The sequence below is a fragment of the Pan troglodytes genome, chromosome 2 (assembly GCF_028858775.2).
Source record: "Pan troglodytes isolate AG18354 chromosome 2, NHGRI_mPanTro3-v2.0_pri, whole genome shotgun sequence".
Taxonomy (NCBI): Eukaryota; Metazoa; Chordata; class Mammalia; order Primates; family Hominidae; genus Pan; species Pan troglodytes.
In genome coordinates this window covers 105,106,954-105,118,953 of record NC_086015.1, presented here as the reverse complement: position 1 = coordinate 105,118,953, position 12,000 = coordinate 105,106,954, and the positions used below count along the sequence as shown (strand labels likewise).

At 38.7% G+C, this 12,000-nt stretch overlaps 1 protein-coding gene across 26 annotated transcripts in view; it reads right to left on the bottom strand.

Moving 5' to 3' along the window:
- NXPE3 (neurexophilin and PC-esterase domain family member 3) overlaps positions 1-12,000 on the bottom strand; it is a 47,396-nt gene that overhangs the window by 21,371 nt on the left and 14,025 nt on the right. For 25 of the 26 annotated variants that reach the window (XM_001149373.8, XM_009446078.5, XM_054682130.2 and 22 more), the window contains one exon: positions 4,065-4,819. In XM_001149373.8, coding sequence (XP_001149373.1) covers positions 4,065-4,819 — 755 coding nt within the window. Of the gene's footprint in view, positions 1-4,064; positions 4,820-7,282; positions 7,413-12,000 lie in introns of those variants that run through there. The other variant, XM_054682136.2, reaches the window with a different exon arrangement.

Sequence of the window (12,000 nt, the reverse complement as noted above, 5' to 3'; positions counted from 1 at the left end):
GTGTACAGGCCTGGCCACATTACAGCATAATCGAATTTCATAGCTTAAATAAAGTGATTTTTAAGAGAGCACATATAAACTACTTTCATGAGTTTAGAGTTTTATGGTAAGAAAAAAATATACAATTTACTTGTCTATAGTTATAATAATTATATAATTATTATTGTACAATAATAATTTTCTTACAAAAACATAATTTCCTGTAAAAATATTTGCAGGAAAATTTCTTCTATAATTTTCCTGCCAAAATATTTAGCCTCAATCTAATCACATGGAAAGTGAAAACAATAAAGCAAATCCAAAGTAGACTGGGCGTGGTGGCTCACGCCTGTAATCCCAGCACTTTGGGAGGCCAAGACAGGCAGATATCCTTGAGGCCAGGAGTTTGAGACCAGCCTGGCCGACATGGCAAAACTCCATCTCTACTAAAAATACAAAAATTAGCCAGCTATGGTGGTGCGTGCCTAGTACTCCCAGCTACTCGGGAGGGTGAGGCACAAGAATCACTTGACCCCAGGAAGTCAAGTGAGCTGAAGGTTACAGTGAGCTGAGATCACTGCACCGCACCCCAGCCTGGATGACAAAGCGACACCCTATCTCAAAAAAAAAAAAAGTAAAGGACATTCTACAAAACAGCAACATCAAAATTGCCAATGTCGTACAAAACAAAATAGGCTAAAGAATTCTTTTGGATTAAAGAGATAACCAAACACACTGCGTAAGCATATATTAGATTAGTTAAAATTAAAAAGATAGCTATAGAAGTCATTATTGGGACAACTGAAGAAACTTGAATATCTAATATGAACTGCATATTAAATAACAGTACTGTAACAATGATAAATGTCCCAAATGTGATCATTATGGTTATATGTTAGAGAAAGTCCATTTTCTTAGGAGAGGCATATTTACGGAGTGCAGTGCCATGATGTCTACAACATACTCTCAGATGGTTCAGGGGAAAAAATTATACACAGATACATATAAACACAAAGAAAGATAAAGCAAAATGTGTCAAAACAATAATAGTGAATCTAAGTTAAAGGTATATGAGTTCATTGTTATTATTCCTGCAATGTTTCTAAAGATTCAATTTTTTAAATACAAAGTTAGAAAGAAAAAAGTAGCAATCATGCTAAAATAAAAGGGAAATGTTGTAGGTGATAAGCCCATTCTTTCAAAAGGCCTTCCCTTATATTAATAGGATCTTTAAGGAAACCCCTGTTGTCCTTTCCAAAAGTAACACTTTTATTCCCTTATAGATAAAGAACAAAGATGACATATTTTAATTGTTCAACTGTCATTTAGGGAACCAAATACCAAGGCTAAGCTTCTTAATTCTTTCTGGTTTAAGTAAGGTTATGAGTTACCAAGGAAGAGAAGTAAAAAAGGATATCAGCTCAACATATTTGGGCCATGAGTTCAAAACAGTACACCCAAAGATCTGCCAAAAAATCAATTTCGATCTTTTTCTTTTTCTTTTCAGATGGCCTTATGCAATATTTCAGAACTTTAACAGAATAAAGGGTGGAAAATGAAAATCAATTATGAGGACTCTGTCAAATGTTTGCTTTCCAAAAACTTACACCACCTCAGACATTGTTTTCTCAGCAAACTTCCAGGTAAATAAAATTCTGCAATTGTTCTACAACAATGTACCATCAACCAGCCTCACCCAGGACATGCAAGGAAGAGCAGGGACAAACACATTATTTTATCCTTGTGGGTTCACGGGTGCTTTTTTGTTTTTAATGGTAGAATTTATAGTCAGAAATACTTTTAAGTTTTACACTAATTTAGTTCTCTAAACTTTCTCTATTTTCCACCTGGAATTTGCGTAAATTACTATGTTTCTTCCTCTTTGCTAGGCCACTAAGTAGACTGACAACATAACTCTATAGGGCAATTATAGTTAACAATCATTTACTATATATTTCAAAACAATTATGACAGTGGAATTGGAATGTTCCCAACACAAAGAAATGATAAATGCTTCAGGCAATGGATACTCCAATTACCCTGATTTGATCATTACATATTATATGCTTGTATCAAAATACCACATCTACCTCAAAAATATGTGCAACTAGGATGTATCCGTAATAACTTAAAAATCTAAAAACACAACTCTAACGGGGTATGGTGGCTCACATCTGTAATTCCAGCCCTTTGGGAGGACAAAGCAGGAGGACTACTTGAGCCCAGGGGTTCAAGACCAGCCTGGGCAACATAGTGAAACCACATTTCTACAAAACATACAAAAATTAGCTGGGTGTGGTGGCGCACACCTGTAGTCCGAACTACTCGGGAGGCTGAGGTGGGAGAATCCCTCGAACCCGGGACGTTGAGGCTGCAGCAAGCTGCAATCATGCCACTGCACTCCAGCCTGGATGACAAAGTGAGACCCTGTTGCAAAACAAACAAACAAACAAACCCTCTAAAATAGGGTAATTGAGTAGTCTTCATATATAGGCAAAAAAGTACACAGAAATAAAATAATCTGCTCAGTTACTAATAAATAGCATGCCTGAAACCTGAACCCACGAATAAAACGAAAAATTTTGTTTTGGTTTTGTTTTGAGGAGTTGTGAAATTTAATTTTGTTTTCATTTTGTACTGAGCCATAGAAAATACTAGTCTTCTCAGCAGTACAGTAAACACTGTACATTGAGTAGTGCTCCCTCTGCTGGCCTTCTAAAAGTATGGCATGAACCCACTACATATGTACATGACCTGGTATGACCAAAAGCTGACTTCAGGGTGGAAAACTGAAGGGTTTTATTTTAGGAGCTCCTACAAACCACATACTTTATGGTAGCAACTTTTCTCCCATATGGTAATGAGTGGACATAAAGTATGAAATTTTTTAGGGTGCCCAGATATCCTTAACAAAAATACCTCCCTTTTATCCAACAAAAAAATTCTCTCTACCAAGGAATGTTTAAAAACAATATATTTCACTAAAAAGTAAAAAACATGTATACATTCTTTCAAACAATTGCACTTTTTGTTGAGACAGGGTCTCACTCTGTTGTCCAGGCTGTAGTGCAATTGTGATCACAGCTCACTGCAACCTCAAACTCCTGGGCTCCAGCCTTCCTCCCACCTCAGCCTCCCAAAGTGCTGGGACTACAGTCATGAGCCACCACGCTTGGCCAGAATGGTACTTTTTAACCATGTAGCTTTTATAATTTTTTATTTCTTAGTGATGTTATGGAATGTTGAAGAAAACACAAATTTTAATTCATACTGGTTCCATATTCCTTTCTGCACATTATTCCATGTATTTCTCATCGTGCTGAAAATATTTTAAGCTTACATTTGAAATAGAAATTTGAACACAATACTGCAATAATTTCAACAACTATTTAGCTTAAAAAATATAGTTTTCTGTGGTATTCCTGACTTCCTATGCTTATTACGTCAACCCAGCAATGTTGCCATTTTCATAGTTTTTTAATCAGTAGGTTCAAACGATTTTAAAAACTGTTATTATGTTACTTTTTAAAGTTTCAGTTCATTAGATACAAAGATAAAACACCAGCCTGACTACCAGCCCTACCAGCCCTGTTCTTGGATTATTTTTTTCTTTACATAAAATAGATGGGGTCTTGCTATGTTGCCCAGGCTGGTCTCAAACTCCTGGGCTCAAGCGATCCTCCCGTTTCAGCCTCCCAAAGTGCTGGGATTACAAGCATGAGTCACCACCACACGTGACCCTTGGATAACTTCTATCTGTTCTGTGAATAAGGGATTTTACTTACACAGCTACTGTGTAAACATGCTATGTGGTTCTAAAGGAAAACACAGATATGAGGGTAAAGAACAAAAATTCAAGGGTAAAAGGTCTTTAATTTGGACTCAGATAAGCACTAAGCTTCATTTTTAAAACACTAATGAAAAATACAAATCTATGTTTTTTTTTTATTCACTACCTCTTCTGTATTGGGCCAAGTTGAGAGAGAGGTAAGAAACACATACCGAATACCAGAAAGTCTCCTAAATGGGACAAGGACAGTGGAAAAGAACTCTTCAAATTATCCCCAAGAAAAAGCAGTACATACCTCTGGAAGAAAGCACTCTCTGCAGCGGTTAGGAGACCCTTCAGGTATCCACCTTTGAAATGGGTAATTCTGCTGCTGCAAGGGAGCTTCTTTGGTTTGAAGCAGAACCAGGGCTCCCCAGTATAGAGGTCTGTAAAGTTACACAGGGGCAGATTCCCAGGAAGACACACGTTGCACTCAGTAGTTTCAGAAATTCTTCCTGAACGGAAGAGACTCTTGAAATAGACCCTGTCTGGTTTATCTTCCTGTAAGCGCTGAAGAACTCTGATCCCTTCACTGGGGTGGACCAGAGATACGGACACTTTAACTTTGCCTGGCCATAGCAAAGTAAAGAAAACCTTGTAAAACCCATTCTGGTAATCCACCACCCTGCCCACAGCCCCGGCCTGCAGCTTGGGGGAGTGAATTCTGGCCTGCAGGTAGTCTCCACCATACTTCTTGGGCTTTCTTTGAAAATCCTGCACATGAACCAGCACCTCCAGCTGGCTTCCCACCTTAAAGAAGGCAGCAGAGTTCAAGATGACAAAGTAGCTGGAAGAAGGGTCAGTGCTCTTCACAAAGGGGACTGGGCCCACATCAGGAACCTGCCGGTGCAAGGCAGCCAGCAAGGAGTCCTCCTCCATGCGCTCCTGGCTGGACAGGGTCTGCTGATCATAGCCACAGTAGGGATTTCGGCTAATTCCTGTCACCTGGGAGGAAACAAACTGTCCACTGCTGTCGATGAAAGTGGCTGAAACAGTCTCATGGTCCAAGTACTGAAGAAGAAGACACAAACAACAGAAATTACCACTATAATAGGTCTCTGTATTTTGGCATAAATTCAGAGGGCTCCCCACACTTCTGTGAGTTTTAGCTCCAGGAGCTCAATCAGATTCTCACAGTGAATATCAAAGAAAAATCCCCTTGGGCTTCTGGGAAGAGAAAGGGAAAAGGACCCATTTTGAAGTATGCAGAGCACTGTGTTGTTCTTAACAAAGCTGCCCCTCAAGAGAAACCACTTTATCAGAACCTAGCCTATTGGAGTTTTATCAGAGCCTAACCAACCTGAGAGAAGGGAAATATCCAACTCCAGCCCACTCGAGCCACCCAGTCCAACCTAAGATGGAGAAACACCAAGAAAAAAGTAAAGGAATGGAGAAAGATATACCATGCTAACACTAATCCAAAGAAACCAATAGTAGCTATATTAATTTCAGACAGAGCAGATTTCAAAGCAAGGAAGGTTAGCAAAGATAAAGAGGGTCATTACATAATAATAAAGGAGTCAATTCTCCAAAAAAAAAACAACCCTTAACATGTATGAAAACATGTGAGGCAAAAACTAATGGAGAAATAGATGAATCTACATTATAGTCTGAAACTTCAACAATCCTCTATCAGAAATACACAGATCCAGTAGGCAGAAAATCGGTAAGGACATAGTTGAATTCAACAGCACCATCAATAAACTGGATATAGTTGACATCTGTAAACTACTTCATATCAAGCTCACATGGAACATTCACCAAAACGGACCACATTTTGGGCCATAAAATGCACCTTAAAAATTTTTTTAAATAAAAATCATACAGTGTCTTCTCTTAAGCCATAATGAAATTAAACTAGAAATCAATAATAGAAAGAGAGCTGGAAAAATCCCAAAATGGTATACAAATGGGTAACATACAAAATCTCATGAGAAATTTAAAAATATGTTAACTAGGTGAAGGTGAAAATATAATTTATTAAACACTATAGAATGAAGCAAGAGAAGTGCTTAGAGGGAAATTCATAGTACTATACATATTTTAGGAAAGAAAAACAACCTAAAATCAATAATTTAACCTTACATCTTAGCAAACTAGAAAAAGAAGAGCAAACAATATCCAAAATAAGCAGAAGAAAAATAATAAACATGATAGCAGAAATCAATGAACTTGAAAACAGGAAATCAATAAAGAAAAATCAATGAAACCCAAAGCTGGTTTTTTAAAAGATTGATAAAATTGATAAGCCCTCTAGCCAGGCTAAGAAAAAAAGAGGGAGGACACAAATTATTAATATCAGAAATGAAAGAGAAGCCATCACTACAGATCCCATGGACATTAAAGGAATAAAGGAATATTATGAATAATTCTATGCCCATAAATTTGATAACCCAGATGAAATGGACCAATTCCTTGAAGGATACAATCCATAAAGAATGCACCTAATGATGCAAAAGTAATATTATAACTAGTGGAAATCAAATATAAAAGAATGAAGTAGGCCAGATGCGGTGGCTCACACCTGTAATCCCAGCACTTTGGGAGGCCGAGACAAATGGATCACAAGGTCAGGAGTTCAAGACCAGCCTGGCCAACATGCTGAAACCCCATCTCTACTAAAAATACAAAAATTAGCTGAGTGTGGTGGCAGGCGCCTGTAATCCCAGCTACTCGGAAGGCTGAGGGAGAGAACTGCTTGAACCCAGGAGGCAGAGGTTGCAGTGAGCCAAGATCGTGCCACTGCACTCCAGGCTGGGTGACAGAATGAGACTCCATCTCAAAAAAATAATAATAAATAAATAAATAAGTAAGAATGAGTAGTGCTTTCTTCATCACTTAGAGCAGGAAGTTAAGATATATTATGCTGTTGGGGAAATAAAAGGACTAGATACATTATTTAATGTTATATATAGAAATAAAATTAATTTTACAAATTGTGGAAGGAGAATGAAGCAGAGGCCTCATCTTTCATTATGTTAACAGTAGTAGATCGGGTGCAGTGGCTCATGCCTGTAATTCCAACACTTCGGGAGGCTGAGGCAGAAGAACTGCTTGAGGCCAGGAGTTCAAGACCAACCTGGGCAACATAGCAAGACCCCCATCTCTACAAGAATCTTTTTTTAAAGTTAGCCAAGCATGGTGGCATATGCCTGTAGTCCTAGCTACACGGAAGGCTGAGCTGGGAGGATCACTGAACCCAGGAGCTCCAGGTTGTAGTGAGCTATGATCACATCATGGAACTCCAGTCTGAGCAACAGAGCGAGACCTTGTCTCTAACAAATAAATAAATAAATATAAATTAAAACTGGGCTGGGCACAGTGGCTCACGCCTGTAATCCCAGCACTTTGGGAGGCAGAGGTGGGCAGATCGGGATCGCTTGAGCTCAAGAGTTCGAGACTAGTCTGGGCAACATGGTGAAACCCTGTCTCTACTAAAAATACAAAAATTTAGCTGGGTGTGGTGGTACACACCTGTAATCTCAGCTACTCAGGAGGCTGAAGCACGAGAATTGCTTGAACCCAGGAGGCAGAGGTTGCAGTACGCTGAGATCGTGCCACTGCACTCCAGCCTGGACAACAGAACAAGACTTTGTCTCAAAAACTTTAAAAGAAAGAAAAAAAAAATATATATATATATATATATATAGACACACATATATATACATTATATATAGACATATATCTACATACATATATACATACATATATATATGTATATATATGAGGATTGCTTGAGCCCAGGAGTTAGAGGTTACAGTGAACAATGACTGTGCCACTGCACTCTAGCCTGGGCAACAGAGTGAGACCCTGTGCTTAAAAAAAAGAAAAATTAAAAAACAGCAGTAGCAGAAACAGCCAACATTTATTGTGATCACTTATGTGCTGGATACTCTTGTAAACAGTTTACATGAATCTTTAAATTCAATGTCCAAATTATCACATGTGGTAAGTCCTGTTATTATGTCCATTTTAGAGACAAGGAAACTGAGGCAAAGAATAGCTTAATAATTTGCTCAAGGCCATGTAGGTTAGAAGCAGCAGAGGATTAGAAGCCAAGCTGTCTGAATTGAGACCTGTGTTCTTAACCACCCATGATACACTGCCTCATCTGAACAAGTCAGGAGATACCTCGTAAAGCTCACAAATCAAGATATAAGTATGTAATGTATAATTAGTGCTAACTACCCAAATAATTAAAAATAAGCAACTACATTCACTCAGAGTAAAGAATGGGGAGGGGATCCAACTGTGTACTTAATACCATTCTCCATTCTTTGAAATTTCCATCTATTCCATGAATTACTTTATTAGTAAACAGGATACAGGAACAAATGGGCAGGAAAAAAGTTATATACCTAACCTGAGGCATATAACTAATCTACCTAAGATGTAGAAAACTACATCTTACGTTATGCAATTGGTTAAACTGCAGGGGAATAAACAACGAAGCAAAACCAAAAATCTCTCTCCTCAATAGCTATAGCATTTCCTTGTTTCTAGTAAAACACTTAAACAAGGCCTCAGGATCCCCACCTATAACAAACCACTTCAAAATCCTACATAAGGTAAAAATAATCTCAAGATACAAGAATGTTTAATGCTCTTCTTAGATTCTGTATTTTTCCCCTCTGATTTTATACTAACATACACACATTTTCACTTTAAAGAATCTCATTTAGGAGGCTTCCTTTTGAAGGAGTATATGGCAGTATTTGTTCATTTAAAAAATGGCATGGGGAAAACAAAACTGACTTTGAAAAATTCCCTTTATTACCTCACTGATTACCTTTCAGGAAATGTTCCAGCCACCCTCTCCTTTTTAGTTGTTGTAAGTCTGTGACACACCATTAAGGACCAAATCATGCACCATGTGCTTACAGCATAGCTCCTCTTCCTAACCTTTTCCTCTCTTCCTCGCCCAACTGACTGATACATGCAACCCAATCCAGAAATCACCACACATTTGGTGTAATTCCCCTGAATTTTACTTGCAAATGACAAAAATGCAAAAATGTCAATTTGCTTAATTTTCCTAAAGACAAGGGCAACTTCACACCCGCCATCTTTTTAGGTTTAGAGCTAAGAGGAAATACCAAACAGATGGCTCACTCCTCAAGCCATCATAACCTATGGGCTGGAGTGAACATGGTGATTGCCTGTCCCACATCCATTTCACTCCTGGCCTAGTGAACCATAGCAATGCTGTTTGCTGACCTGTCAGCCCAGGGGTGGGCCTAACTGATGGAGGGGTAGTCCCAGGTAAACGGCTGGTTCAGGAATGGGCATGTGACCCAATTCTGGACTATGAGAACCAGGTGAGGTTGCTGGAGGCTTATGCTTGCATGCAGCCAAATCCAGGCACCACTAATTCCCCTTGGTAACAGCTATTTGAATTGTACTTGCAAATGAAAAAACACAGTACCTTGAGATCATTTCAAGAGAACAACTGTTTCTTCAGGTGGGCATGTACAAGAAAGCAAAAACACCATTGCTCTGGTAGCCATCCTACAATCAACCATGAAGGAGGATGCCATAGATGAAAGGTAACACACAAAAGAAGGCACAGTTAAGAGGCTTACAGACAAACAGAGGCTGATTCCCAAAAGAACTATGCCCAACCTATCTACTGACTTCTATTCAAATGAGTAATATATATTACCATTAGCTTGAATCGGGCGTCTTTACTTGAAGCCCAAAGCCCTAATACACAGGTGTTATAATACATATCTAAAATATCAATGAATAAGGCAAAAGAAAAAAAATGCAGAACTTGCTCAATGAGAGTTTATCGGAGAAATAAAAGACTGCAATTCTCCCTCCAATCTTTTGCTAGATATTGCTACCAATACCCCCTTCTCATAATATGGACTGCTTTTTTTTTTTTTTTAGATAAGTCTCACTTTGTTGCCCAGGCTGAACTGCAGTGGTGCAATCTCAGCTCAGTGCAACCTCTGACACCCAGATTCAAGTGATTCTCATGTCTCAGCCTCCCAAGTAGCTAGGATTATAGGCACCCGCTACCACGCCCAGCTTTTTTGTATTTTTAGTAGAGACGGGGGTTTCGCCATGTCGGCCAAGCTGGTCTCAAAACTCCTGACCTCAGATGATCCGCCCACCTGGGCCTCCCAATGTGCTAGGAATCCAGGCATGAGCCATTGTGCCCAGCTTATGTAATATTTTTCATTAAAATTGAGTCTGCGTTTTAGAAACTGATAAAATACTCCAATCATAAGAGTATAGTGAGTGTCAGAAGCATAGTATGGAAAGGGATTAGAGTGAGAGACTGCCAAATTTCAGAGCCAGAGCCTTTTCCCCATTTACTCCAAGCTTCTTTATCAATTATCATCACAGTAATAAGCAGCTTAAAATTCATGACAACAGTATCATGCTGGACAAGATGACCTCTTCAGACAGGTGAAAATGCTTATAGCTCACTCCACTAAAAGACGCATCTGATTTTCAATATCACAACTGTTTATTCAATATTGATACCTGCCTTCTCCATTCAGTAGAGAAGAGTTAGTTCGTTCAAATAATTAGAGCCTTTAGCTGGCATTAAGTACGGAAGTTTCCAAGAACTAAAGTAGAACAAAAGAATAATTTTCTAACATTCCTTCCTGACTGTTATAACATTACTGATGTGGGACTGCGGCCTACCCTCTCAAGTCTCTCTGTCTCTCCCTTTACCTTCCTCCTTCTCTACCCAAGAACTACACAACTATCTTTTTTTGTCTATTATAATACTTTGTGTGTTGAATATGATAAAATTAACACACACATTCACAAAACCAATGCAGTAAGCGCCATGCACACTTAAGGTCTTGAAATTTATTGTCCCTCTGCCATCCTACTCCATCTAGAAATCTAGAAAACCATTACTTCAAATCCCTGTACACAAACATCCTGGGATCTACCCTCCTACCTTCCATCTTCTTCACAGCCAGAAACTCCCTGAATGTCCTACTCTCTAAGCAAATGTATCTGCATTGCCAACCATCAGGATATCTTTCCCTCTTAGGTCAGAGGAAGGAACACGGCTCCTCCTATGTAGTTAATAAAATAACAAGAATACTCACAATATACTCATGCTCCTTGTCCTATAAAAGGTTATATGCTCCATCTGTGCTCTAGATCTCATCCTCTCCTCCCCCTCTTCAGCTTCTCTATAATCTCTTTCCCCACAAATTCAAGTCCCTCAAACTTCCACTTCCAGCAAAGATAGAGAAACAGTAATGCGATTTAGCCTCCCACATGAAACAACTGAAAAAAAAAAAGGCAAAATATATGAAACAATGGTTTTCCAGACACTAGGCATCAGACAATAAAACACAGTGATGCCTGAGAGACAGTCAACAAACGAGGTGAGCCCAAGGACTGTCCTTAGCTTAGTGTCTTGAGAGAGTTTCCAGGCTGCAGCACAGGAAGAGGAGCCCCGGTGGAGCATGGCAAAGCACCCAAGGCAAGGAGATGAGGCTGAGAGTCTTAAAGACCATGGTGATTATAATTCACAGGAAAGCAAAACAACTGTGAAGAAAAATAACTCAGGAGATCTGCAGACAGTCCCACTCAAGTATTCAACAGAGCGATGATAAGCATATGTGTATAAGGAAACTATTGGAGGCTGGGGAAAGAACTACTGAAAGCAAAAATAAAAATAAAAATAAAAACAATAACCTGAGTTTATACAGGAATAGTACTTCCTACCAGCCAGACTGGAAAAGCACAGATTAAAAAAAAAAAAAAAAGAAAAAAAAGACCTTGTCAATTAATACAAAAAAAAAGGCAGAAAAAAAGGAAAAAGGGAATAGAGAAGAGGTGGGACAAATAAAAAACAAACAGCAAAATGGTAGATGTAACCATAATGCTTTCAAAAAATATATTAAATGTAAACAGGCTAAGCGCCCCAACTAAAAGGCAGAGATTGTCAGATTAGATAAAAAACAAGATCCAATTACATGCTAGCTAGAAGAAATCTGCTTTAAATATAAAAACACCACAGACAACATCATATGAATGAGCAAAAGCTGGAAGCATTCCCCGTGAAAACCAGCACCGGAAAAGCATGTCACCTCTCACCACTTATATTCAACATTGGAAATCCTAGCCAGAGGATCAGGCAAGAGAAAGAAATAAAGGGCATCCAAATAGGAAGAGAGGAAATCAAACTATCTCTGTTTGCAGGCGACATG